At 43.5% G+C, this 27,955-nt stretch overlaps 1 protein-coding gene across 2 annotated transcripts; it reads left to right on the top strand.

The window, feature by feature from the left end:
• The first annotated feature begins 1,053 nt into the window (after window positions 1–1,053).
• edar (ectodysplasin A receptor) lies at window positions 1,054–26,651 on the top strand. 2 transcript variants are annotated; one of them, XM_076040058.1, is made up of 12 exons: window positions 1,054–1,685; window positions 10,827–10,889; window positions 12,326–12,445; window positions 14,843–15,024; window positions 17,023–17,108; window positions 20,597–20,674; window positions 20,797–20,922; window positions 21,018–21,092; window positions 22,186–22,258; window positions 23,761–24,070; window positions 24,195–24,258; window positions 24,392–26,651. In XM_076040058.1, the coding sequence occupies exons 2-12, from the start codon at window positions 10,839–10,841 to the stop codon at window positions 24,775–24,777; spliced, it is 1,551 nt and encodes a 516-aa protein (XP_075896173.1). In that variant the 5' UTR covers window positions 1,054–1,685; window positions 10,827–10,838; the 3' UTR covers window positions 24,778–26,651. The 2 variants fall into 2 exon arrangements, with proteins under 2 accessions (XP_075896173.1, XP_075896172.1); XM_076040057.1 differs by having other exon boundaries at window positions 1,055–1,685; window positions 10,831–10,889.
• The last annotated feature ends 1,304 nt before the right edge of the window (window positions 26,652–27,955 follow it).

Genomic DNA, 27,955 nt, shown 5'->3' with positions numbered 1-27,955 from the left:
GAGGAGGAGACACAGCGGAAAGAGGGAGGAGAGGGAGAGGAGGACTGAAGTCCAAGCTTTGGTCCACAGTCATCCACATCACACAAACGCAAAATAAGAAAAGAAAAAAAAAACTTCACATAATTTATAGCCACTGTTTCAAAGCTTTAGGTAAAATGCTTTTCTAGCGATAGTTGAAGTATTTTGCGTCCCTTCTGCCACCGTCTATAGATGTATGTAATTATTGTTTTGATGTCTGGCTGGCTGTGTTTCGTGTTTACACACCAACAGTTTTCACCCCACTGCTCAAAACACACCCAGACAGCTCTGACTCTGACTGGGTGTGTTTTGAATAAAAGGCAACGGTAAAACTAGACACACTCTGCAAGTATAGCTGGAGCATTGGCAGTAGTGTAAATCAGGTGTTATATATTTTCATCTATACTTGCCAGTGTGACATCGCAGCTTGCTGCGTGCGGTAACTGAACTCCGGCAAAACCAGTCGGGAGTAAAGAAAAACATATTCTAGAGTTTTCATTGCTGTTCTTTGTTCTACTTTTGATTTTGAAAATGCCGTATGGTTCTGATAAAAGACAGGGAGTCACAACTTCTAGAATTGTGTAGTGTATTATTTTAAATTGTAAAAGTTGCAGATCTATGACGCTCACAACATCCCTAAAAAGGATAATCACAAAGTACAACAGTTCATATTGAAAAAGTAAAATTTTCAGCTATTTCTGATTTTAAAAGACTCGGATGCCACAACATCTCTGCTGAAACATGGAGGGAAAAAAAACCCCTGCAATGCCGATCAAGTTTTATTCAAAGCACTACATACAATCAAGGCAGAATTGTGTGTGTGTGGTATAGTTACATCATATCTCTGGTATTATGGGTTACCTTTACTCTGGGGGAGTGGTGGCATTTCACTGCAACAGACAGTATTGTTTGTATCATCGTATTAATTCAGCCCTTGGCGTGAACTTGTTACACAACATGTTATCCCCCCCCCCCTCCCCAAGTTCTATACCAATAACGTTTAATGGCATAACTGTTCAGTTTACAGTAAGCAAATTTGGAGTTTGGTGAGAGAAAAAAGTTCATAAGAGGCTAGCAGGATGAAAACACATTATAAATTGTGCTTAATAAAAGAAATGTGCATGCCAATATATATGGTCGAGTTGTATTGCTCACTTGTGAAATGCACACGCAATCAAAGGGTCAAACTTATTTTGCAGGCACCACTGACACCATCCACACCCATGATATAGAATCCAACTGCAGCGATCAAGAGGATGCAATATCCAGTCTGTGGCCACTAGATAGCGGAGTTGAGTCGTAGCCCAACGGCCTGCTAATTGCTCCCGCAGCCCGTCTACCTGGGCCACTTTAATGTGTTTCTGCTTCAGGGCGGAGGGAGCTTGTCACTCCTATTTTTTCCACCCTCTCTCCTCCCCTCCCTCGTCAGGGAGGAGCCTCGCAAAAACTTACCGACGTGCGGCCAAAGTGGACGCTGGCACACCAGTCGGAGCGCGCACGGAGGAGAAAGCTCACCAGACAACACTTTTGGCCGGGCGATGCGCACGGCACACCAGGCCAGAGACTGATCGCCAGTCACTTCGGACTTTGATTAGCAGAATCCCCGCGCGGAGAGCAGCGACCTCCTCCCCACCTCCCTCCCTCCACCTTGGCTGCCTGAGCTCCAGGTAAGACGCCCGAGCAGCGCCGCTCTCTCAGGAATGTGAGGACGGTTTGCTGCAAGACTTCAGGGAAATTCCTTGGCAAAAAAAAAAAACAAAAAAACCCGCTCATTATGCCAAACATGTGCATTGATGCGGGGGTTTTTCACCTCCTCCGCTTCCAAGAAACGTTCATTTGTTTTCTTCATCTAAACAGGGCTGCTGATGCATATCTTCTGATATGCATCAGCGCAAGTTACACTGAGATATGTAACTTGCGCTAGTTTTTGGGTTTAAAAAAATAATAATAATAAAAAAAATAATAATCTGAATTCGATGACATGCTGAGGGATGACTGGCATCCCATCTCCTCACTGTGGCAGGATCCAACTTTTAAATCGAATCGCTGCCTTGTTTGTTTAAGGCAGCAGAAATGTGTTTACAGCGTTGCCTCTTTTTTCCATCTGTGCAAAATACATATTTTCAGCATGGTCTAGCCTAGCGTTGCAAGAGTACAGTAACAGTGATATCAAGTATGTAAAAGGTACGTGTCAGTGCAGAGGTCATAGCCCAAGGTGGAAGAAAAACTATGAGAATTTTTTTTTTCTCCTCTTTAAGCCCAAATTGCTTTTTGACACGACTGGGGTGTTTTTCTTTTCTTTTGGAACCGTAACAGCCACAAATAAACAGGCTGTGCAGAACTAAACAAACAAACAAACAACAGCGGTTGGGATAAACAGTTGTTTGGCAGAAACTTCACCTTTTACACTTTCTCTCTTTCCTATGCCACATGTCTGTGACCTTGCACACTTCTCTCTTCTAACTGAATAATTGTTTTCCTTTGGTGCCGCCTGGCTGTCCCGGGGCCCGCAGGGGAAGTCCTGCCCGCAGACAGGCAGCCGGGCCCGGGCTGGGGACATGCCGGGTCCTGCCGAGCCTCTGAACTGCACGCTGGCTTTGAACTGTAGCTGCTGGAGGTGGAAATCAATCCCCCTCCCTTCAATCTCTGCCTCTCTTTTCTACCTCCCTATCCATGCCTGTCTTCCCCTCCCTGCAGCCTCCAGCGGCGTGCGTCCCCACAGCAGTGGGACCTTTCATGTCTCACCTGTAGACAGCGCGGCAGACGCAAGAAGAAACACGGGGGGGGGCGAGGGGAGTTGGGGTGGGCAAGTGTAAGTCGTCTTCAAACGGAGTGCGATGGCTTCGGAGGATTAAAGGGATGAAGGCAGAAAAAACTAACAAAGCCGGCGCCTGTAGTCATGATCATCCTATACTTTACTGGAGTGAATAGGAACGTGTTTGCTCACTTGTTGCTCTGTCGCCAGGCTAGAATTCACACAATCACCCTATTTATTTAGTGGAGATATCGCTGCACATCTTCTTCCTTTTACATTTGGATCATATCATTGCCATTTACGTCACAGCTGATTCCAATCCGTGCAGCATATCCGCCTCCCCTCGCTTGACAAATTTAGAGCTTTTATAGGATCCCTTTGGGGGTTGAATGTTTCATAATGCCTCACACATCTGACACGGAATTCTAACAAATGCTTTGCAAGAGAATTGGCAGGCGTATCGGTGTCATTTCACTTCATTGGATTACAGACTTTGGTGCACACTATACAGTATCTTGCAGAAATCATGCACTGGCTGGGAATTTTTGATTAGTTCAGTTAAATATTGTATTCCTTTATATATCTTCTGAGGAAGATATATAAAGGAGTTTCCTTCCTGGAAGGCCTGCTGCCATCCGGAAGGAAACTGACTGAATGAGAGATAGAACTTTGTTTCATTACTTTTTAATTTGCATGCCAGCTCAGTGGAATGCAGCATTAAAAAGAAAAGGGGGGAAAAAAAACCTTTACTAATCACAGGTTTCACTGTAGCCACTGTTGTTTTCCCACGCATCACACACAGTTCGCTAACCTATATTAAATCAGCGGATGAAAACCTTTCATTTGGGCCCCAGGGAGCAAGTTTACTCAGTTGAGGTTAGTGGTCTAATCTGTGTCTTCTTAAGGAACCCGGCAGCCCACTTTGGTTGGTCATCAACTTCTGAGCAATCAAGAGTCGTAGGATTGTAGGATCGTACATTTGTAAGGGGGAAAAAGTATTGCGTAACGTGATGTTTGAGTTCGACCCTTTAATCAGTTAAAACATTAGAACATTTGATGGAGCTGGAGTTGATTGAGTGCTGGCGGCAGCCGCAACTTAAGAAAACAGATCATTAACATCACGGCTGCTCTGATGATGTGGTGCTTCTTGCTTGTTTGGCCATTAAATTGGCAACTGTGGATCTGCTGGAGGGTCCATGTTTTTTGGGAAGCTTGAGCAGATGGTTTTTGGAAGGTGGCAAGTGAAATGTCCATGGTTTTTTGTGTTATTGAGGGCTTCATTTATTTCTACTTATCAGCTTTTTTTTATTTTTATTATTTTGGGTGAAAGGTGATTGCGTAAAGGGGCAGAAAGGTAACGGAGATGTTGAGGAGGATGATGTCAGCCTCGTTTTATGTCCTGCTACAGTTTCGCATTTCAGTTTTTGGTTACCCAGTCATACCGCGTCATCGCAATGGAATCGTCTATGGGAGGAAACACCGCGAGTCCAAAACAACATAATGTAGCAAAGTTTCTGGTAATGAGGACGACACTGTAACTGCAACTCCTACATCGTGGGCTACTTGGGCGGGGGGATTATAACGCGCATAGATGATGGCTGGTTGCGGATTAGGCTTCCCCACCTACCGCCACTACAGAGTAAACAGAGACGGAGACGGGGGAGATTTTCTGCCCCAGCAGAGCTCAAGAAAGGAACAAGGGATCAGGGAGAGGAGACGATGAAAGACGGATCACCGGCAGGCAGATAATCAAAGAGCAGACTGAACGGAGCTGAGATAAGTGTGTTCGGCGACTGTGTGTGTGTGTGTGTGTGTGTGTGTGTGTGTGTGTGTGTGTGTGTGTGTGTGTGTGTGTGTGTGTGTGTGTGTGTGTGTGTGTGTGTGCGCGCGCGCGCGCGCATCTTCTTTTCATATGCTCAGAGAGTTTGTTTTTCGCTGCACACCGAGTGGGAAGCTGACGGTAAGTCTGTAATTAAAGCAATCAAAAGATGAAGTGCTCCGAAGAAACATCACACACATGCATGCAAAAAAAAGGAGCTCCCTGTTAGTTGGACCATGGATTTAATTCAAGCTTAATATTTTTTGGGGTGGTACAAGATGACACCCAGGCTGTCAACTGTGTGCCCCACATCAAAACAGTTTTTGGCTGTGACTTGCAGGTGGAAAAATCACTTTTTTCCCCTCAAAGTTCTTGTAAAAGCAGCTCACGCCGATAAACCGTGTCGCCACGGTCGGATGGGATTGGAGTAAATGGATTTTTAGTCAGCGGATAAGAGCTTGCAGCTTTCAGGCATTTGTGTCTATCCCCGAAGTTGGAAACCACTTTAATCACGGGTACGTTGTCGCATCAAACTTAGAGGATAATTACACTGCGAATTAGGCCCTTTCAGACTCATTTAGCCTCTGATTTCCAGGCCTCGATGGCTTTTTTTGCTTCAGCCAGTATCACTCTGTTTGGTGCGGATTAAAAGTAAAGTTGGGAAAGTGCAGGGGAACAGGGCTAAACATTTGCAAACATAACACTCTAACATGCACGACTGAATTGCATAAATGCAATAATTCTGACTGATGTGCATTGTGGCTCGCTCTGCTTTTCCATCCCGGAGTTCTGCTTCCAAAACTTGAGAGACCCGTCCCCCAATTCTGCCGAAAGAAATCGGGCTGACTGACAGCTCTCCTACCTCCCCTCTATTTGCTCCTCCGATTGTACCAAAAATCATTACAGTTAAACCTGAAGCCAGAGGCAATTTTTTCCTTAAAATTTAAAGTGGCACCAGGATTACCGTGGCGGCTCACCAATCGAAAATGGTTTGCAATCCAATGAAATTCAGTCAAATGTGAATTGAACCCCATGATTTAAAGCACAGGCTTTACCAGCAGGATTCATGAAATAAGTCAAGCTCATTCAGGAAACACTCCACCTGCTGTGCTAGCTGAAGAAATCCTTCCGAGACGATAAAGTCTTTCCTCCTTCTTGATTCATACACAAATCGCACATGATCGAAGTTTCACCACAGATCATTTATCTTTTATACCATGTTTGGTGTGCCATATTTTTGAAGGCCCTATGTCTCTTTACAAGTGTCCCTGCTCGTTTTTATGGCGAGATGCGCCTTTAGTGTTGACATGTGCCTGTGGTGAAAGAGGAAGTCAATTAAAAATGTACAGCCTTCAGGTTGGGAGAAATGATTTACATTCTGGCACACGTGACTCATGAACATCTGCCTCATATGAAGAACAGGCGATAATTGGAATCTTCTGGGATCTTCAAGGATGTTGAGTGTGTCTCGCTCAAAGGCTTCCGGCTGCTTTTTGGGGGAAACAGCAACATTTTAGCTGTTTTTAAAGACAACCTTATCGTTTTTGGCATGCAAGCACAGAGATTGTGTTGCCACAATTTGTGTGTATGATCATCTAAAGGCAAAATGTGTTCCTTATCAAATGTATGGGGGTTATAATATGTTTCATTCAAAGTAAAAACAGCTTAGTAATGATGTCAGTGGCAACTGTCTCCTCCAACCAGTTGAACTAAACACTGAATATAGTCCATTGTTTATCGAGCAAATATCCATAGATCTTTAAAATGAAAACATATCACACTCATGCAAGAGAGAGGAACTTGTCTGGGAGAAAGTAAGATAACGAAGCAAACTGTTCAAATAGAAAACAGATTTTCTAAATTCAGGATGACACAGACTCGTGGTGCCACATGCTGCTTATTTAATTGCCAAAGGAAATTAATATGGAAGAACCCACAAACCATTGTCTAACCGCTTCTTTTTCATCTCCTTCGCCGCTTGGCTTCTTGGCCCAAGTTCCCGTGCCACTGATTGGCCCATTACTTAATTGTCCAGGAAGTCATTATCAACCAGCATAATGATACACAGAGTTGAACACAGATGGCGAAAAGGATGCTTAGGAAAGTTTTTCCAACTGCAATGAAAGTATGCAATAACTCACCTGAGTCAACAGATACGACATTTCCAAAATCCTTCAGATGTGTCACACCTGTCCGCCTTGAAAGAGCCCCAGAGAAAGAGTTTGGAAAGGAGAGACATAAGGAGTTTCCAGAACCCGCATTGAAGCTGATCGGTTTTGAAATCCATGAATGACTGACGGCATTTGAAAGAGTTTTGCGTTGAAATGCGTCACGGTCGAATCTGCTGCCTTACGCTGCTTTACGTGGTTTTACACAGTTTGCCAGCATTTTGGCGCATTTTGTTGCAACAACTCGGCGAAACCTTCTCATCTCCTTGAGGACAGATGGCTTTGTGGAAACAAGGTTTTTAATGCAACCATTGTTTTTTTTTCGCGTTTGCCTCAATTAACATGTGTTGACACCGCAGAAGGATTGTCACAAAGAAAGCTGCAAATATACAACAAGAGGCTGGATGACAGTCAAAGCACTGAAACTGACTGGGAGTTCACAAAGATTAGTCTCGTCTGCATGATGAACATATGTTTGTTTGATGGGGATTTCCACATGGAAAACCCTTCTTTCTCTATTAGGGATCAAACCCCTTTAAGATGGTATTTGTATGAGTCCAAAGGAACCACTTGATACACTGTATCCTACACCAAAGGGGGTCTTACATATGAGGGCAAAAAAAAAACAAACAAACAAAGACTGACTTCTGAGGGGCATGTGTGTTAAATCATGGTTTCATTGTTGAATTGATTAATTGTATTGATTTATGGGATGTGCAATGACAATGTTAACACTCCCAAGTGTTCCTAACAGGACCAGCTTCCCATTCATGCCATCTAATTGAAGCTACGCAGGGAAGTTGCTGACTTCTACTGGTGACGATAAAAAGTGCACCGACTTTGACAGTACAGCTGAAGTCACAGGAGTGTCAGAATTTTTGAAACACCTGTGCGCGTGTGTGTGTGTGTGTGTGTGTGTGTGTGTGTGTGTGTGTGTGTGTGTGTGTGTGTGTGTGTGTGTGTGTGTGTGTGTGTGTGTGTGTGTGTTCATCACTGTAACACCATAATGAGTAGCCTTAAGGGATGCACACCCATTTGGCAGTTCCTTCCTTTCCAAAAAGTGTCATCTTCTCTTTTATCTCTAACACACACACACGCGTGCACGCACACGCAAACACGCACACACACACACACACACACACACACACACGGATGTTAAACCCATTCTGCCCTTTAAAGTCAACTCTGCTGTATTGCATCGTCCAAGGTCGTCTCAGACGTGTGTGTGTGTGTGTGTGTGTGTGTGTGTGTGTGTGTGTGTGTGTGTGTGTGTGCGCGAGTGTGCGTGTGTGTGTGTGTGTGTGTGTGTGTGAGAGAGAGAGAGATTGTTTGTGTGGAAGCTTTGATTAAAAAAGATCAAACCCTCAAGGTTGTGAAAGTAACCATCGGAGCAGATCAGAGGATGTTGTTTTTTATCTCATCCTTTTTCGGTGAAGATGGAAGAGTGGTTTAGAACCACAGAATTATTATATAATGAAGGGGGTAGGAGAAAATAAGTATTTACTTCTAGCTACTTCTTTTTGAGAGGTTTTTATTTTTGTTTTATATACTGTGGCTTTCAGAAGCAGACAGACAGATTCTGACCTGAGATAGTTGCAGCTTCTTGCTCTCTCTCTATCTGCCTGTGTTTGCCTCGCATTGTTTTATCAACATATAGACGTGTTAGTTGTGTGTCCTTGAAGCCATTTTTGTTTTTTTTTTTGTTTTTTTTGTTGTTTTTTTTTGAAGATCGCATTAGCAAATTAATGGAAACAACAAACTTCCTTTTTTTATATGGCCCTGCGGTGAACTTACGACCAGGGTTGTGGTGACTTCTCAGATGATGGCCTTCTTGCTGACTGGGACCACCAAGAAAGCTGTCCAATTGAGCTCTCGCTGTGTTACAGTACAGCCGAGTGTAGCACTTCCGCCATACTTCCACAGCTGCATTTGGATGTTTTGGACACAAATGACCTCACAACAAAAAAAAGCGATTTATTAGGCTGTCATGTGCTGATAAATAGAGTGTGTTTAACATGCCAGTTTGGCAATAATCAGGCCCAGCAGATTCCGCCCACTACAAAGTGACTGAAACACTATGAACTGAGTGATGAATGGAAACCTTTCATCGCTGTTCTGTGGTGTCACTCTGACAAGTTTCCTGCAGGCTCGCACAGTTTTATTATCTCAGAATTATCGATTTATAATGCACAAACTGTTGCAGTAGTTTGAAACACGTCATGGTATGTTAATAAAACAATATTTGTATCAAATTACCAAGGTTTTCTGTTTGGCATTATTGTGTAAACTGAATTAAATGTATGCATGAAATCTTATTAACAGGGCCATAAAAACCACATAGTGAATCAGGCCTTTGGTGGGAGGTTTCAGCTCTTGGACTGGATGTGTTGTCAGAAGGGTTTGAGGGTATAATATTTGTGGGAATGTTTTTAATAACAGTAATTAAAACATGTTTATGCAATTCTGAGTGTGTGCTCCGATACCAACTAATGTTCAGGCTTGTCTTTACTATTAAGCGTTTGATCTCATTCAGTTGTGGAAAAAAAAAGAGGAATGTTTGGTTGTCAAAGAACGGTTGCAACTTCACGAAATACTTCCTTGCCTCGATAAACTTGCTGGGATGGCGACTTCAAGGGGCTTGGTGTAATATATTGACTTTAAAACAAATCATTTCATATGATTCATTGACCCCTGCCATTGACCCCTGCCATAGATGCAGTTCACCAAGTTGCTGCTCTGGTTCGGTGTCCTGTCCTGTGTACACAGACAGGACAGGCCTCTTCTTGCTAGAGGAGGCTGGGCAGGCAACCAAAGTATGAAAGTCCAACACCACGCCAGCAGGGTGCGCTGTGTCAGTGGCGGGGTCGTCGCCTCCCGTTTACATGTCAGTGAGTGAGGTTTTCTTTTTGACCCCTCATGCCCACAGAAATATTAGACTACACACACACACACACACACACACACACACACACACACACACGGACAGAGGACACATTGACAAATTGTACCGAGCTTTTCCACAAGTGTTTCTGGGCTCATCGCCCCGACTCGAACACAGCCTAGGACAAGACTGTCGCAGGGAACTCTTGCCAACACATAGCTTTCTAATTACAACACAACACTGTTTACCACACAAGCACACAGACTCACACGAACACACCAGTGTTTAATTTATGCCTCGCTGAGAGAAATACGCACAAGTCTTATGTAGCGATGCTATCAGCGGCAATAAAAGTTCAGCCAACCACCAACCAAGTCGAGCCGTGTTGCTTCTTAGGCTTTACACCTTACGACATGAGGTTGTTTTTTTTCTTTCCTTTTTTGTTGGCCTGAGTGGTCAGGCATCTTTCAGCAGCAGGAAAATATCCCAGCACTTGTTGCTAAAACAAACGTAAACTCTGCAAATGACTGTTTACCCGGCGTCCACTTCAATACCGCGGCCGGTGTGCGTGGTATCCCACCGTCTTGGCTCAGAGTTGTGCAAGTTTTTCCAATTAGAAGCAGCAGAGCAGAAACTGGACAAGCAGCCAGAATCACAACATTGTGCTGGGTCGACATGGTACCATCGCAAGGACTTGACATCAAAAACATCCAGTGATTTTACCATCTGTAAGCTGTAAATCCAGACACTGCGATCAAGTGGATGTTTGGTTTGTCTAAATAAAAAGCATAAAATACAAAAGAGGACTATTGCTAAAGGAACCTGACAAAGAACAGGTGGGATAATCAGGTGTTGCTTCAGTCAAACCAATATCCCCATATCGACGCAGGAGTGACTCCACTGCGCTGCCTGCCTGCAGCTCTGAGCCAGTGGAGCGCCACAGGCTCTGCACTTTCACCGCGTTTACGAGCGGTGACGTGATGGCAACGGGACAGTGAACTCATCGGGGCCACACACACACACACACACACACATGCACTCGCACTCACAAACTGACAGTACTACCATTGGCAGGAGTGATGCTCGACTTTGCCATTTTGTGAATGAGGCTTTGACGCAGACGTGCAATTGTGTGGTGGTAAGGTGACTGTTTCTGTCTAACTTTTCTCTCTCCTTGGTTTCTAGGAAGAAGACACAATGATGTCCATGAGGAGAGGTCAGAGGAAGTCCATGTTTCTCTGCTTACTAGTAAGTTTTCCTTTAATCATTAACTCTCTACCACCAACATGGAAATAATCTTGGTGATTAATTAGCCAGCGTCTCTTTTCTCATTTAGCAGCGACCCTGAAGGCTTATGACTCTGTTCCATTTTTCCTCCTTTGATCCCACTTGCACTCCATTTTTCATTTCACCGTGGTTCCTTTTCCATCTAAAATCCAAACAAAAGCCGGAGCACAACCCTGAAAATCAGATTTATTATCACCTTTCTGATGTCCTGCTTCACCCACACTTTGGTGCCAGCAGCTTGCGCAACTCTGCTGAACTTGTACCAATTAGTCAACTTTTTCTTTGAGCAGATACTGTACGTCCTTAATCTGACCAGGAATCTGGCGTTTGAAAGCCGCTGGCAGGCTTCCCAACAGCTTGGTCTGCTCGACCTCACCTTTTCTTCTCGCCGTGTTTACCTTCCGACCTGTAACTATGCACACATGCAGGCCAACACAAGTCGAGACAGCAGAGATAATTGGACTGCGGCAGCGTTAACAGCTGACTGCACGCCCAAGTCGGGGCATTGGGATCGCATGTGCAGGCTAATTATGTAGTTGCAGTAAATACGAAATAAACAATCATGCTTAATGCACTAAATCCAGTTCTTATTACTTTAAAACGACATATTGGAAAAGGCCACTTGAATCTGAGGTAGTTTTGACAGATTTGGAGATTTGATTCAGCCCTGCACATTTCTTGAAAGATTATCATTCAGCAGAAAAAATAAGCAGAAATGGTTTATTCCAGAGATCTCAGGGTAACTTTGCTTCAAGGTTACACAACAGAAACACTGCCTGCCTCACTAACTATGGAAAAGCTGTGCAGCTCTGCCTCCCCAGCATCGAAGCATATTGGACTGGATTGCATATTGTATTTTTTGCTTTTGGTTTGACATAAAGTTTATTTTTTCAGCTGTGGGGCGCATGTGCTGAGGATGATAATTATTTCATTCAGTTTCCTTCTCACAGTCACGATGCACTTCAGTCAGGAGCTGTGCCCGGAGGAAGAGAACGTCAAAAATACAGATACAGAATATGAGGAAAAGTTCAATTTAATCAGTAATTTTCACGCATTAGATTAAAATTATTTTTGTTAGTTTTCTTCCTAGAATTTATTTTGACTAATGTATCTCACCCCTTCATCTTTTTAGGCTTATTGTGAGGCGGCATTTGAAAGTATAAAATAATATTTATAATTCATCGTGCCCGCCGTCATATTTTAACCCGACATTAAAGTAAAAAGAAGCCAAAACAAACTTTAGGACCTGAAGCCTGTAGTAAACACATATTAACACTAACAGTGTCATTCTGATGATAATTGCTGTTATTAAACAGATTTTTTTTTCTCCCTTGATAAAATATAGATGGGTAGCGGCTAACCTTAATGATGTACCACTACTTACTTTGCCCCTGCAGGTGTGCTGCATGTTTGCCAGAGCCGAGTATTCCACCTGCGGCGAGTATGAGTTCTTCAACCAGACCAGCAACAGTTGCCAGGCCTGCCCTCAATGCCAGCCAGGACAGGAGCCTCACATGGTGAGAGACACACACACACACACAAACACACACACACACACACACACACACACACACACACACACACACACACACACGTCTAAATTAAAGCTTTGATCTCATTTGTGACAACACAACTTGTGCATAAATCCAGCTCATCTTTCTCAACCTATGCTTTTGTGCGCAATGCAACCTCAGTCCTTTCCTTGATTTAGTTCGTGCCAATAGCACTGGCAGTTCATTTCTGTCACCATCAAAATGATGGACAGGTGACCTTATGAACCATCAGGTTTTTTTCGAGACCACCCAAAGCTAAGCGGCGAGGCGTGTCAAAATTCAAATGAGCAATATCCTTCTGCTTTATGGCTCCCGCTGACGTCGCCAACAGGGCCACTATTACACAGACTGACTCGCAGTAGTCAACTTGAGATTCAGCCCTTTGTCAATCACTCTGCAGCCAAAGCAAACAGAGCAGCGGGAAACGCTTCACTCGGCACCCCCGGGGTGCCACTCCCACTGGAGAGGGAGGCACCTGCACCTGGTGGTGAATACTGTGACTTGTGCTCAACTGATTTCTTATTTAGAAGGCTTCGGGTTTTGGCATCACAGCATACAAACCTAAAGGCGGTGAATAACGTAAAACCCTCTTGTCCTCACGGCCCTATGCAACGTGCTCACAGAACTATCACGATAACTGTACCAGCAAAGCTCCTGCAAGTTGAATTCTGAAATCAAACACGCTTGAGATAACTTGAGAAGTTTCCAGATTTTATAGTGACACAGCAGTGCCACTAGGGGGTGTGGTTGCTCTCCTCAGCTGGCAATCCTTAGTGTTTCAAAAATAATCTTAGGGCGGCAGTATATTATCTTAGAACGCATGCTATTAATTTCAAGGTGTCACATATGTCTCACTCTGCAAACTGGCTATCTAGGTCTGTTGCCTGTTTTACTGTCCACAAAACATGCTCCCAAATACGCTAACTATCCTGCGAATCCCTGCAACACCTGCCAATAATAGTGTGATCCCGGGGTGGTTGAGAGGTTGAAAGTGGTGACCTGGGGATTTCCGTTATCAGTCAGCATTATCAGAGGCTCATAAACATTATTGCATTTCCATTTAATCCCACATATGAATCCACTAATTGTACCTGACTGTGTTTATTCCTTCCGCTCCCTTTCTTCCTCCCTTGCTGTCACGTTGCGTTATTTTGTGCTATTTGCAGACACCAGTGGCGTTGCGCAGTGTTGAAACTTGTAAAATAAAAACAAAGTGATCCGCTGGCCGTGACGACAAACAGCAGCGAGGCTGTCAGTCTGATGAGAGCATGGCTCTGTCATTAGTACGCTTTATACCTTCGCTTGTGAGCAATAAAAACATGAGCGAGCAGAGGGTTTTTTTTCGGTGAGACTTTCCGCAGCATGAATATACTGTAGATTCTTCTATTGCTAGCCATGACTGATTAACCATGGTGCTCCTCCTGGGTCTGACTATAAATATCCCAAAGTTATATGCATGCACATGCCGTGAAGTCAACAGGGAATCTTTTGTGTGAAATAAGTTGGCTGTATTCTGATCCTGAAAGAACAAAGTCAGCGACGGGGTTGTCTGGTCTCTGCTTTTGTGACCAAGAGCTCCCTTACTTTACGTAAAAAGAAACAGCTCTTTGTTTTAAGCTCTAACTTCCCAACTTCCCCTGAAAATCAAAGAGAATCAAAGAGGCAAGTGATTTGCTTTGTTAAGAAAATACGCTCTCAGCCCGAGCAGCTTTGCAGTTGGACGGACAGGAGCGCAGGCGGGGGCGATGGGGCGCGCCAAAGATTCAAAGCGAGCTTTAATGCAGAGTGACAAGATGTTGTCAATAGCCCAGCAAAGTTTTATATCAAACAATCACCCTCAAAGCGACAGAAAGTTCTGAAGTACCGGATTCCTCTCAGAGGAGTCCCACTTTAGCCCAAAGCTAAGAAAGCCACCGGCTTATTTCAATAAACAGATGAAAGGATGGAAATGAAAGAGAGGCAACAAAAGAGAGGGACTTTTTTTTTCTTCTTCTGTTTGTGTGTGTGCGAAGCTATTGTTCATCCAGACCACTGGGAAGCAGAAGACAGGGGCAAGATTGAGAGTCGGAACTGGAGAGAGGAGTTGGTCATCTTAAACACTGCCAGGCACCACGCACACAAACACACACAAACACACACAGGCCTCTGTGACCAATCAGACTTGTATTTTGTCATCTTCAAAACCTGGATTCAACAAATGTGTCGATGCACATGTTCAGTGTGATTCTCACTCTTGTGCGCATCGACAGCTGAGCGCTCCTTCCGTGTTTATTGTGTTTTCCGAGGACATGTGCAGAGAAGATGTGTGCATTTATCTGTATTCATGCCTTTCTTCTCCTTTTTTTTTCTTCCTTAAAACAGATTTGCGGCTACGGCGTGAAAAACGACGACTTCGCCTGTGTGCCGTGCCCACAGGGGAAATATTCCAAAGGGAAATACGAGCTCTGCAGACGGCATAAAGACTGCGACGCCCTCTTCAAAGCCACTGTGAAGGTGGCTGGAACGGCGGAGAGAGATGCAGAGTGTGGACCCTGTTTGCCAGGGTAAAAACCAAACACCATCTGTCTTCATTTAACCTTAGAATATTCTGCAGCCGAAAGACAATTAAAAAGTCTGTTTTTAATAACAACAGTTGAGACTGTAGAGATAATTGCAACACATTTAAACCAATTAAAAGCCATTTCACAGTCCAGTAGAACTCCACATGCGCGTGGCACACTAACTTCACAAGGTTTTCCCACATTCAGAGAGATCTTATTTTGAAAACTTTTGCACACGCCCGTTGATTCGGAGCCGTTTCCCTCAAAAAGGTACAGGAGCTGCAAATGGACGGTCTGAGTTGGACTCATTCTCTTAACACATTGATTAGCCCGCTGTTTACATCCTTCTGCAGACGTTTTTGAAGATTTGTTGCTTTGCCACATCTCCCACGTTTGGAAAGGGGGTAAAAGGAGTAGAGGTAGTATAAGAGCATGGAACTAATGCTGCTATTGTGGAAGAGGAACCAGTGGTGTATGGGTACGCTTGGCGAGATCACCAAGGGCAGATTTCCAGAATTGGCTGTGTCAGCGCACTCGGGCTGTCTTGGATCTCCTGCCGTAATGGCTGTGCATGATTGTTTCTCCTGAATAATGTTTGATGTGTACAGCAAACCACAAGTCACATGGTGCAGGGTCACACTGACAGAGAGGGTTGAACTTTGCCTTAAGGATCAGATTTGCGCGCCGATCTTTGGCCCCCTGATGTTTCTTGGCTGTGGCTGCGCTCACAGGATGTTTTTTTCTTCTTCTTTTGATGGTGTAAGCGCTACAGGAACTGGTTTGCCAGGAACTTATGGATTTGATCAGGTCCATGTATGTACCTCCGCTGGAAAATGCCAGAAGATGTAGGTCTTTGTGCATCGCAGCAAGAGTCCACACATGTTGTGCTGCCGAGCAGAACAGGCCCAAACAGCGGTGGTTGGAAAAAAAACTAAAAAAAAACATGTGTTTGAGTCTGTATCTCAATACAGGAAGAGACCTGAAGCAGAGTGAATGTTTTGTGACAGACGTGTTTATCTCTTGTTTTCCGTGTCAGCGACCTCAGTAGCGCTTCAGAGTTATTAATGTTTTGCAGGCAATGCAAGGTGATCGTTTCATGTAGTCTTGTCGTCCGTCAGAAAACTGCATCCATCCGCTAGCTTTCACTTTGCAATGTCACAACTACCTCAAATATATAAATACCAGGTGCCTTTTGAGTCTGCCTCACAACTGCCTCTCTTTTTTTTTTTTTATCCCATTCCAAACACGTGGAGGTAAAATCAATCATTAGGTTGAGCGGGAGGCTGTTGAAAGTCTATCTTCTGGAATTTTGAACAATAAATCTGCTCCGCCCGATAGAGAATAAAAGATCTGAAATTATGTATAAGAAGGGAGGCTGAAACTACTGCCTACAGTAAAGCCCTTACTGAAAAGTCAACGTGGCGTCTTGGACCATACTTAGACTAGAGTGGGGAACTATGAGTGTACTTGAAGGGATAACTAGGCTTACAGTCTAACAGGAGGGTGATGTGCTGTTCATTCAAATTGATGTGAACCTCGTCAAACCCGAGGGTGCGAAAACCATTTAGCTCCTGGCGAGAGTCATTCTTGGGGCACGACTTTGCTCCAGACATATCAGAGTCATCGCATACCATCAGTTTTGCTTGACGCTGCACGCATCAGGAGTCGACGGCGTCATGTCACAGATAAATGGTGTAACGGCACTACACCGCCTGTCCCTCGTCTTACCTCTGACAAGACGCTTTAAGACTCGGGGCGAGAATATACACCAAGCCTGGTTCACTATCACCAGGGCGTTAATGATGGAAATGTCTTCTCTTAGTTTTGCCCAAGGCTGAACTTCCAGCTGCTTCTGCATGCTATGCACGTTTAAAAAAAAAAACTGGTTCAATTCATGTCAGATCCTCTCAAGCAGCTTGAGCACAACTTTGAGTACTTTGAGCAATGCAGAAGAAGAAACATGGAACAAAAATAAATGCTTGTATTTTTTCTGTTGCCCAGGTATTACATGCTGGAAACTAGACCCAGGAACCTCTATGGCTTGGTGTGCCACTCTTGCCAGAATGCACCGCGCAACACAAAAGAATGTAAGAGCAAAACACTTTCTTTCACCTCTCTTGCAACCTCTTCCTGTGTTTTTGTCATCTCATTTCCAAAGTTCCTCTCACCACTTCCCCCTCCCCCATTCCGGCACTTCCCTGATCATTGTTGGATTAAAGCGAAAAACATTTCGCGTTTCTCATTCATGCTTCTCGGAAACAGATGTTGAAAGCCTGGCAGTAGTTTGAGGGAACGCTGAGAGGTCAGGGGTTGTGCAGAGTTCTTGCAGAAACCTCTGGTCATGGTCCTTCCTCTGTCAGCAAAGTGTGTAGCCTAGTAATGTAGCCTAACCTAAAGTGGTTGAAACGCACACCAGGTGCTGTAGAAAGCTTTGCACAGAAACGTTTTGCACGACCCTATGAGTTAATTTCTGCAGACAGAATGATCTTGTCTTTCCTGAGTCCGTGCATGCCTTTCAAAACTGAAGTAGACGGCACTAGAGAAAAAAGCCAGTTCATCCCATCTCAGCTTCTTTGACTGGCACTTTGCACACACAGTATACGGATTTGTCCCGATAGGTCACGTACAATTGCCTTACAAAAAAAAACCCCAAAAAAAACAGACCGTCCGTGGGCTATGAAAAGGATAAAGGATATTATTGGCCTGTAGGTTTTTCTTTTCTTTCTTTCTTTCTTTCTTTAAAAAAAAAAAAAACTTTTACGTGACGTTGAACCGTCAGAGATGAATGTTAATGTCACTGTGTGACATTTAGTGACTTAGTTTCGAAAGAAGAAAACACCAACAAGCTGTCTGGGCTTGTTAAGGAGAGAATGGAAGGTGTAAGGTGTAAGGTCTAAGGTGTGTGTGTGTGTGTGTGTGTATGTGTGTGCGTGTGCGTGCGTATACATGTGCATATGTGTGGGTGTGTGGATGAATAAATACTTTCCTTTCAACACCACTCTAATTGTTTCTTTCAGGTGCGAGTTACTGAATGATGCTGTGAAGTGCAAACAGAGAATTAAAGTGATGAAAAGGGGGAAAAATGTGTTATAAGTTATTAAATTTGTACAGGGATTCATGAGGCTTACTTTAGAATTACTCTTTTGTGTTATGGTAAATAGTTGTATATGTACATGGCAAATATGACCAGCCAAAGTATTATTATACAGCATGTAGTGAAATGTCATTGTTGACTTTTTGTCCATAGAGATAAAGAAAAAGGTTTGTCTTTGTAGTTCAAAAGAAAAGGTGCAGGAAACATTGGGAATAGATATTTTCGGACTTCGGTAAGTGACCCGAGGCAGAAATGGTTCACTCCTGAAATATTTGTTAAAAGGACAGAAAGTCAAAGGCGTGTCATGACTGGCCTGCAACTGTGCAGAAAACAGCTGAAAACCAAAAGCACTTTGACAGGATCCAAAACTCTCAAAAACAAAAAACAAAAAAACGAAGTAACGTTCCAATGAAATAAGACAAAAAGAAAAAGATAAAAAAAAAAAAATTGTTAGGCCATTAGACTTGCCTGACAGACAAACAAATTGAGAAACTTGACACAAAACTTGACACCCAGATGGAACAAAATATATATATATATATATATATATATATATATATTCTCAAGGCTACAAGTCTTGTCTTTAAGACGCAACATGTTGCATGCAGCTAACGAGTACTGGATTTGCACCAACCTAATTCTGATTCTCTTCTAATTGGAAATTTGAGTACACCTTGATCGGTGGTTGACAGATTTCTGTCAGTTACCTTAAAATTTAGCCCATAAACAAATACGAAAGATTAAGTATACCTACTTGTGCGCAACGTTTGTATGTTTGAAACTTGTAGTTCAGCGTTTTCCTACAATTTGCTACTGTCAAAACTTCTCATATACAAGTAACAGCAACAATAATGTTGCTCAAAATGACTCAATTATATGGCCGAAGCACAGACGTATCAAACCGTAAACTGAAACTTCTCACAACAAGCCATCGACACAGTGCGGTTTTCCAGTAATAACCTTTGATTAGTCAGAATAAATATAAATAATCATCACGTGCGCCATCGTCTGTTTCCCATTATATGTTGGGTCAGACTGTGGCGCACTTTAATAACCATGTCTCAAGATGAGGGCTTTGAAATAATGCAGCCGCAACTGGGAATGAAAAAGCTGCAGGATGGGAGATCAACAGGCTTCGGGTGCAGGCAGGCCGAAACTCGCTGCGTAATCTGCAAATTACCTCGGCTTCTGCCTCTCGCTTTGTCTGATAATTAAAACTTCAGCGGGTATGATTGAGAAAAAATATATGTATGATTACCAAGTTAGCACTTGCTCTACTGCTACTTGTTGGGAAGGAGGTGTTACAAAACATTAAGCGTCTTCTGATTTGGACTGTTTGGCTTTTTTTTGTTGTTTTTTTGGACTGTTTTTGCGAAGCTTTTCACTCTCCCAAGTAGCAACAGAGATTAGCAGTGACTCAGATTACAACTTTGTCTGAAGTTTGAGACGCAATTGAGATAATGTTTATATTCTTTACGGTGGTGGAGAGACGCTGGACGTGGGTGGCTTATTATTAAGAAAAGCCTAAAGAGCTGGTTATCAAGTTAACATCCCTACCATTAGTGCATTATTAGGGGCAACAATTCCTTCAAAAGTAAAGATTCTTTGTAGCCTGTAATTATTGCAGTTTGTTTGAACTTGAGTGCCCAGATTGTTCCACAGAATGATCACGTCTGTGTCGATATGTGTGTGTGTGTGTGTGCTCAGCCTGCAAGATGTGATTAAGAGATAAAACCGTGCCACGTCCAAGGCATTCCAGCTCAGGCTCATGCGCTTATCCAGACAGTGTAAACACACTCATCCAGGGTTGATGTCTGCAGCCACGGGTGCTGATGGCAGTTTGAGTGTGTGGGAGTGTTAGTGTTAGATAGCGAGACCACAGGACGTAAAGGGTGCGCATGTCAAAGAGGTCTACAGTTTATCGAGTTGACAAAATAAAAGACTGATTAAAGGAGGTGATTTATGTGCCTGCGCTTCAGGATTTGGCAGCTCCATTAGGGGAAATTAAAAAAAAGGAAAACTGTTTGAGAGAGAAGTCAGCGAGTAGAAGGAAGTTAAGGAGGTCAGTGATTAAAAGGAATTAAAAGGGAGCAGAAAGAATAACAGGAAGCTTGGAAAGGCCTGTCTGTCTGTATTCACATTTCCTTTTTTGATGAAACTGCCTGGGAGGAGGAGTCGTATAATAAAAAGGTCAAACCAACAAGAGACCGAGCTCAACTCTGCAGGGTTTCTTGTGTGTTCTCTGACAACACTGGGCAATCTCTGGAAGGAAAGGAAGTGTTGCTGAGAACACTTCAGAGTATTTTGGATTAAACATGTGTTGCAGTCTTTTATTTTCCATTGCGGGCAGACTCTCGTTCACACCACTGTAACACATATCTAACAGCGGCTATGAAACAATAAAACATTCAATATGCTACCTATAACATAATTACCATGAATGGCCCGTGGCTGACAGTAATCTGTCTTTGTGATTCACAGGCATGCAGAGCAGCGTTCGCAAAGAGAAGACTTCCATCAGCCCTGGCAGCACCACCGTGTTCCCTCACGCTAAACAAGGTAAACACAAACATTGTCAGACTTCACCTGTGACACTGATGTGTTGTGTTTGTCCTGCCACACAAACACAATCACACAAAAAAAATGGACACCAACATAACAGGAATGCCTCTGCGTTTCAGATGCGGCCGGACAGAGTCACCTGGCCACCGCTCTCATCATTGCCATGTCAACCATCTTCATCATGGCCATCGCCATCGTCCTCATCATCATGTTTTATATACTTAAGGCCAAACCAGGCGGTCACGGTAAGACCCTCAGACACCGACCTCAGTTCAAGGTTTAGTGCCTTCTTTAATATGTACTATTTCTATTATATAACTGCTTTGTTGCCTCTGTACAGCATGTTGTTCTGGACAAGTGGTCAAATCTGTGGAAGCTCAGACCAACAAGCAGGAGGACAAGAAAGACGTCCCTGGTAAGAAATCTCACACACTTCAGTGCTGACTGTTAATAAAAACGGTGCCCAATCTTGTTTCAAGTCGCTTATATTTGAAATTGACAAACAGGCTCACTCACTTTAGATTGTATTGTAGTCAGACCAGAGGACTCACCACTGCATTTCTTTCAGAAAATGTCACATTTCGTACTGAACACTGACTTGGCTTCAATCTGAATGTGAAGAGTGTGGGTCTAGTTTGCACTGAGGTGGACATAATCCGAGGCGCACTGTGCACACATGCAAGTGGGTGCATGAGATTTTATTTTCGCTGCAGCTTTCTTCCTGTGAAGCCTGACCTACCTGCAGTGTGATGAGACCGGCGTGGAATGCGGAGCCAAATCCAAAACTATTGGCTGCTCCAGGCACCGTTTACCTGACAGTGTTGTCTGTCTGTTTAATCCCGCGCAACGTGCACGCGGTTACGCTGAGAACATGCACGCACCTGCTGAATGGGTCGCCGCAGACGTTATTGTGTGGTGCAACAAAAGCCACTAACCTCATTAAGGTTGCTGCTGCTCGACAACAGAAAAATAAAGTATTTTTTTTTCAGGTTTTGCTTTGGAAACAAAGCATAAAGCGCGCGCGTTAAAGTGCGAGGCGAGCCAGTTGCTTGGAGGTCTTCCGGGAGTGAGCTGTCACTCACTTTGACGTCGAGTTAATGAGGCTCCCAGATGAAAGACAGACAGAGACACACTAACGCACACGCACACGCACACGCACACACTGCTTCTCCAGTTTCATTGTCCAAGCGCATCAGCATCAGTGATGAAAGTGTAATTTAACATAATTGTCACTTTAATTATTTCATACATCATTCAGTTTGCAGTTCCTCTAAAAATAAAATAATAATAAAAGTACAATGTGGATTTTTTTCACCTTCAGCTGAATCTAACATCGAGTCAGACATGAACGTTTAATCCATCAAGTTTTGGATTTTGACTTACAGCACCTGACTAGTGCTTGGATTTCATGGCAAACAAATCAAATATCGAGCATCTTGTTTTTACTTCAGCTTTTGTCTGTATTGGGGGGAAAAAAAATGAGTTTCCGCATTTTTTTCTGCTCTTAGACAATGTGGTGATCTACTCGGAAAAAGATGAATATGACAAACTGAAAGCTACTCCTCAGAAGACCGTAAAAAGGTGAGTTGCATTTTTTTCTTTTTAAATTTCATTGTTGCTTTGAGTTGTGGAATAAAAATCCACGCTAATTTACTTTTGGGAGGTAAGCACTATGTATAACATCACATTGTTTAAGATTCAGGTATAGTAAGCACTCTAAGCATATTTTACACCCATAATTTGGATTCAGTATGTGTTTATATTACTGTATGCATGTTCCAACAGCAACTGCATATAACTAGGTCGCTAAAAACAAGTTCCAACAGCAACTGCATATAACTAGGTCGCTAAAAACAAGTCAGCACAGCTGAAATTTCACTGACTTTGCCGACAGGAAGTGTATGGATGCACTTTGTTGGACTTCGTACAGTTTAAGCAAAATATGACAAAATGAAAAAAACCCAACACGTTTCTGTTTACGAAGCTGAGCGCAGTAGCGTGGCTATAGAGCAGGAGTCAGAAGTGACAAAGAAGAGCCCTGTGGCCGAGACACTGACGTGGGTAGGGGTGTTTATCCCCAGCTCGGCCAACACCACCGCCAGGTGAAATCCCGCTCTGGCAGACAACAAAGGCGTAACAGTCCTCTTTACATTCTTCTGGCTGCGTTCGTCTCTTCCGTCATGAGCAGACAATAGAGCTTTGTTTGTCGCTAGCGGCCACGTGAAGAGGGAGAGAAGACACGTCGGCCTCCCGTGCCGCACACTTTCCTACGCTGAGCCATTGTACTTCTGATGTTGCAGCGCCTGCAGTGAGCAGACTTGGATTAAGATGGTGTATTTGGGGTGGAGCCCGCAGCTGTGGTTTTCAACAGTGGGCTTTGGGGACCACCAGGATTTCCTGGCAGAGATCCAGAGGGTCACTCGCTAAAAAGCGACACATTTAGCATCTTTATAATTAAATCCCGACCAAGTAACCAAGAGCTTTCCAGGGGTCAGGAGTCGTTAGAACATTCTAACCCTCATGAGGTTTGAATTTTCAGTTTCAGCGAGCTTCAGCTTCTTTGCAGAAGCTTTTGTTTAAGCTCGTCAACATGCGTGGAAGTTTCCAACAAAGTCCTGATAAATTATTCAGCGGATACTTTTTGATGGGCAAAAGCTTGCAAGTATGGTTACCATTATCTTGTATAGACATTTATTAACATAGATGAGAAGTTAAGCTATGACTTATGTAGCATAACATGAAGGGTAAAAATAGCTGAGCATATGGCAGCCTGAGTTCAGAGGGAGCTGAAGAATACTTCCAAAATTTTTACTAATAAAAGCAAATACATGTAGGAAGTACAGTGAGACACTGTTGAATACTGTGTGAAGATCAGCTGTGGAAGTGTAATGCACCAGTGGTTAGTGCAACCGTTGGAAAAAAAAAAAAAAACATCTGTGTTTTATTGTAGAAGTGACTTCAAATTCCTTGAAAGTTGTGCAACAATAAGAGGATGATCTATTGTGAACGGGCTTCGAATCAACCACTTTAACTTTTAAATTCATAAATGAAATGGAATACATACGAGTTTCCTTTCTGTGCAGCGAAAATGATGCATCGTCGGAAAATGAGCAGCTGTTGAGCCGCAGCATTGACAGCGACGAGGAGCCGGCGTCTGACAAGCAAAGCTCGACCGAGGCAAACAACCCCAGCCAGAACCTCCTCGACGTGGGCAACAAACCCGACCTCTGCCTGCTCTCTCTGGCTCTCATCGACCATGACCGAGGCTGCAACAGAACGCCAGGCGTCACAGCCGGCCAGGACCATAATGCGCTGAGTTCCAACAACGTTGCCAACTCCAACCACATCAGCAACATGAACTCAATCAACAACAACAACAATAAAACCCCCGGGGTAGGCAGATGGAGCTTCTTAAAAGATCTTACAAGAGCAAAAAATGACTGGAAGCTTAACTAAAGTCTGGCTTATCGAGAAATCTCATCGTTAGTGTCTCTGCGCTTTTTCTTCTTCAACGCAGATGCTGCAGAGTCGGCGGAGAAAGATTCTGGATCTGTACACCAGGGCATGCAATGTAACAGACGGTAAGACTCGAAAGGAAAAACACAACCTACCCCTCCATAAAAAGGATCCGCCCCTCCCATCGTCCATGTCATTTTCTTTCTTCTTTCTGAGATGTACATTGTAAGATTAACTACTTCCATCTTCCAACACCAGGCCTGAGCCCCACAGAGCTTCCCTTTGACTGCCTGGAGAAGATGAGCCGCATGCTGAGCTCCTCTTACAGCAGCGAGGCAGCTGTGGTGAAGACCTGGAGGCATCTGGCCGAGAGCTTCGGGCTGAAGCGCGACGAGATCGGCGGAATGAGCGAAGGCCTCCAACTCTTTGAGAGAGTGAGCACGGCGGGATACAGCATCCCGGACCTCCTGACTCGCCTGGTGCAGATCGAAAGGTTGGACGCTGTCGAGTCGCTCTGCGCAGACGTCCTGGGCGCTGGCGAGATAGCCATGAATGGAGGACGACAGGGCATCAGCAGTTTCCACAGCCAGCTGGTCTGCCCATCCTCGTGCTCATCTCCATCCCAGCGCTGTGCCAGTGTCTGAACTGAGGCAGTGGAGCAGAAAACTTTGATGCCATGTGTGTGAGGAGAGCACATACGCAGCGGACACCTTTCCTTTAAGACATGAAGAATCTTAGTTGGACTTCTTCCCTATGCACAAGCTTTGATGTCACAGCTCTTCGCTTTTCAGAAGCTTGTAACCTGAAATACTTTTGTGGACGGTGTTTGTGAACGTGCCTCACTATTTGAGAAGGACAAAAGTTGCAGATGTGCGACTGTACATTTTTTTTTTTTTTTTTTTTGCGCTTCCTCCAACCCCCCAAAAACATTACGTTTAACCAATTGTTGTCGTTCTCTAAATGCTAACAGTTTTGCCAAAAACATAAAATAAATTTCTAATTGTGTGCAGGCGCACCACAGAGAGTCCCTGAAAGTTGGATCTGTCAATGAAACTTGTAATAGGAACCAAACATCTCCTGAAACAACTCTGCGTTTGGGTTTGGAATAAGAAAGCAACATGGCTCCAATGCAGAATCAGTAAACATTTGTGAGTTTTAGCTGGACTGTCTTCACAGGAGATGCAGATGTGTGCTCTGTGCCTGCTGGAAAAAAAACTTTAATCTAAAAACCCTCAACTGGTAAAACTCAGCGTCTCTCTTGATGTCATCAGCATACATTTAAAAGGACTGCAGTGCAGTACTTCGGTAAAATGCATATATTCAAATGTAGAATAATCTCACAGGTTTGCCAAACCTGCAGAATCCAATATCTGGTCCGTTAATCCAGGTTTTCAAGAAAGATGCTTTGTCCCTTACAGTGATCTTTCTCTTTCTCCTTTTGCCTGTTCCTCTTTTCCCCCCAATATTGTGGTCCAGTGCTGCTGCCAGCGCTAATAATTTGGTGTGTGGCTTCCACGGCCTCTAATGGGCTGAAGTGTTGCGGTTTCAGAGCGAGTGCAAAGTGCCTGTGATTTCCAGCACCCATTTAAGTGTTTAGGGCCACTTAACAACTAAAAAGCCCAGTGGAAAAAGCTGTAAAGCCCTGCATAAAATGGAGAAACCCAGAGCTGAGGCATGACTAACTGCCCTTGGGGTTGGCCGCAATGTGAACAATGGCGAAAACGCAGCCAGTTGTGGTGGAAGCAGGGACACGGCCATGCAATAATGTTTGACCTCACTCTGCTTATGTGGTTGGGTCAGTCATGCTCAGACAGGATTAAAGCTCGGCTCTCCCCTACGGGACCAATAAGGCAAATGAGAACAATATGTGCTTGTTCAAGCTGTCCATTTGTGCAAAGTCGCTGGGGCCAAATCGTGAAGGGGCCTGGAATGGTGGTAGCCGTGGTTCTGGAGGAGAGGGGCTCCATTAATATGATCAAGAGTGCCAAACTAAAACTCATCAAACATGTACCACTGTTGAAACGGTCATATGCAGCAGCTTTCTTAACCAAAATTAAGTTAAATGTCTGAGACGATTTTCAGGGTCAATCTTGCAGAGAACATATCAGGATATTAACGCCCGTGCTGATAGGGTGGGTAACCCCCTCTAGGACCACCTACAAGTGTTGGCTTCTTCCTTGCTCTACCATGGTGGTTTTAATGTTGGACTCGTCTTTAAGATACCAAAACCAGTCCAGTCGCCTTAACTTAATCTTCAACTACATATCAGGACTTTACAGATACAATCCAGTCTGGTCAGGTGCTGCTTTACGAACTTCAGACCTGTTTCCACATTTTTTGTATAAACTCTGGAGCAGGACTCCAGCACTTTAACTTAAATGTGTGCATTTTTCTGAACATATTTTCATAATCTCATGCCCCTCTGGACATATTTCTCATGAAAGCCAGTGAAAAGCTACCATTGTATGCAGTAATAATGCCATTGGAGAATAAGTTTGCCTTCTTCTAATTCTAACCAGTATGTTTGTCTTCCAAGTTTCTATTTTTATGCTGTTGGACTTTTGTAAATAGTGTAATTAGTGGACTCGGTTGAAATCGAGCAGACTCAAGCCCCGTTTTTCAACAAGAAAAATCTTGTCTGGCATACATTATGTTGATGAGATGACACACACAGAAGCCAAATGTCAATTCCTTACCTCAGGACACATACTTCAGCTGAACATGTGGAAACACAGCAGATTTCATCAATGAACCAAAGTGTAACTGTATATATAACTTATTACTGTACATAATGTATGCACTATTAAAGATGTATGGCAAAAAAAATTGCTTGGCTTTTTTTTTTTTTTTTTTTTGCCTTAATTGACTTTTAAGTGACATAATGCATATGAATCATGGAAAACATCTGATAAAAATAGAAAATAAAGGCAAAGCCTGTCCTGAGGAAACAACAGTAACCAAACATAGTAGATCATTCACATTTATTACATCCCAGCCGAACCTTTATAGGATTATTTTACAAACAATCCAAGACATCCACAAGACTCAAGAGTTCATCTTTGGGTGAAAGTGAAACGTTTCTGCATCTTTCGATCACATGAAGGATTTGACAAATTGAAATATTGCTTCAAGAAATCCAGATGGAGTTTCTGGGCATGTTTCGAGTTTAAACCATTTTTATTTTTTCAACTATCTACCTATGGATATACTGATGATTTGTGGATATAAAATCAGGTAAAATATGTAAGTATATATATGTTGGCACAGTGATTTGTGACGCCATGAACTGGTCCAGTGATAGCAGCCGCTATGGTGACAGGTTTTAATAACAGTTTAAACACAGTGAATAAAAATAATCACTACCGCAAGCCATATTCTCTTTGCTAATTTTTGGTCAGCAACTGTGGCTTGTTCAGAACACAGCTCATTAAAAAAAAAGAAAAAAGAAATAGTTTTTACTGAGGAAAAGGCCGCAGGCCATCATGAGTAGACTTCCATTTATTCCTGCTGACTTACTATGAGGTCACATTTTTTCTAAGGTTTCAACTTATTTTTTCCATTAGTTAATGTTCGCAATAGCCGATTCTCTTTGTATGAGCAACACTGTGTGGATGCATTTAATTCCAGGATTACTAGCAATGCAATCTGATCTGCACCAGCACAAAAATGCTATTCTCTCCCTGAAGGTATTTCCAGACAGTATTTAAATAAATCAGTGTGCTGCACCCATTCATGCCTCCTTTTCCCCTGCCGAGAAGCCATTAGTTAAGACAGTGCTGTCACCTGTGCACCTATCACCCTCAGACTAGGTGTGTGGGTGGG

Source organism: Nelusetta ayraudi, unplaced genomic scaffold (assembly GCF_046127955.1).
Source record: "Nelusetta ayraudi isolate G7.1 ecotype Tasmania unplaced genomic scaffold, CSIRO-AGI_Nayr_v1 ptg000060l, whole genome shotgun sequence".
Classification (NCBI taxonomy): Eukaryota; Metazoa; Chordata; class Actinopteri; order Tetraodontiformes; family Monacanthidae; genus Nelusetta; species Nelusetta ayraudi.
Note: the sequence above shows the minus strand (reverse complement) of the source record. Positions and strands in the feature narration are given on the sequence as shown.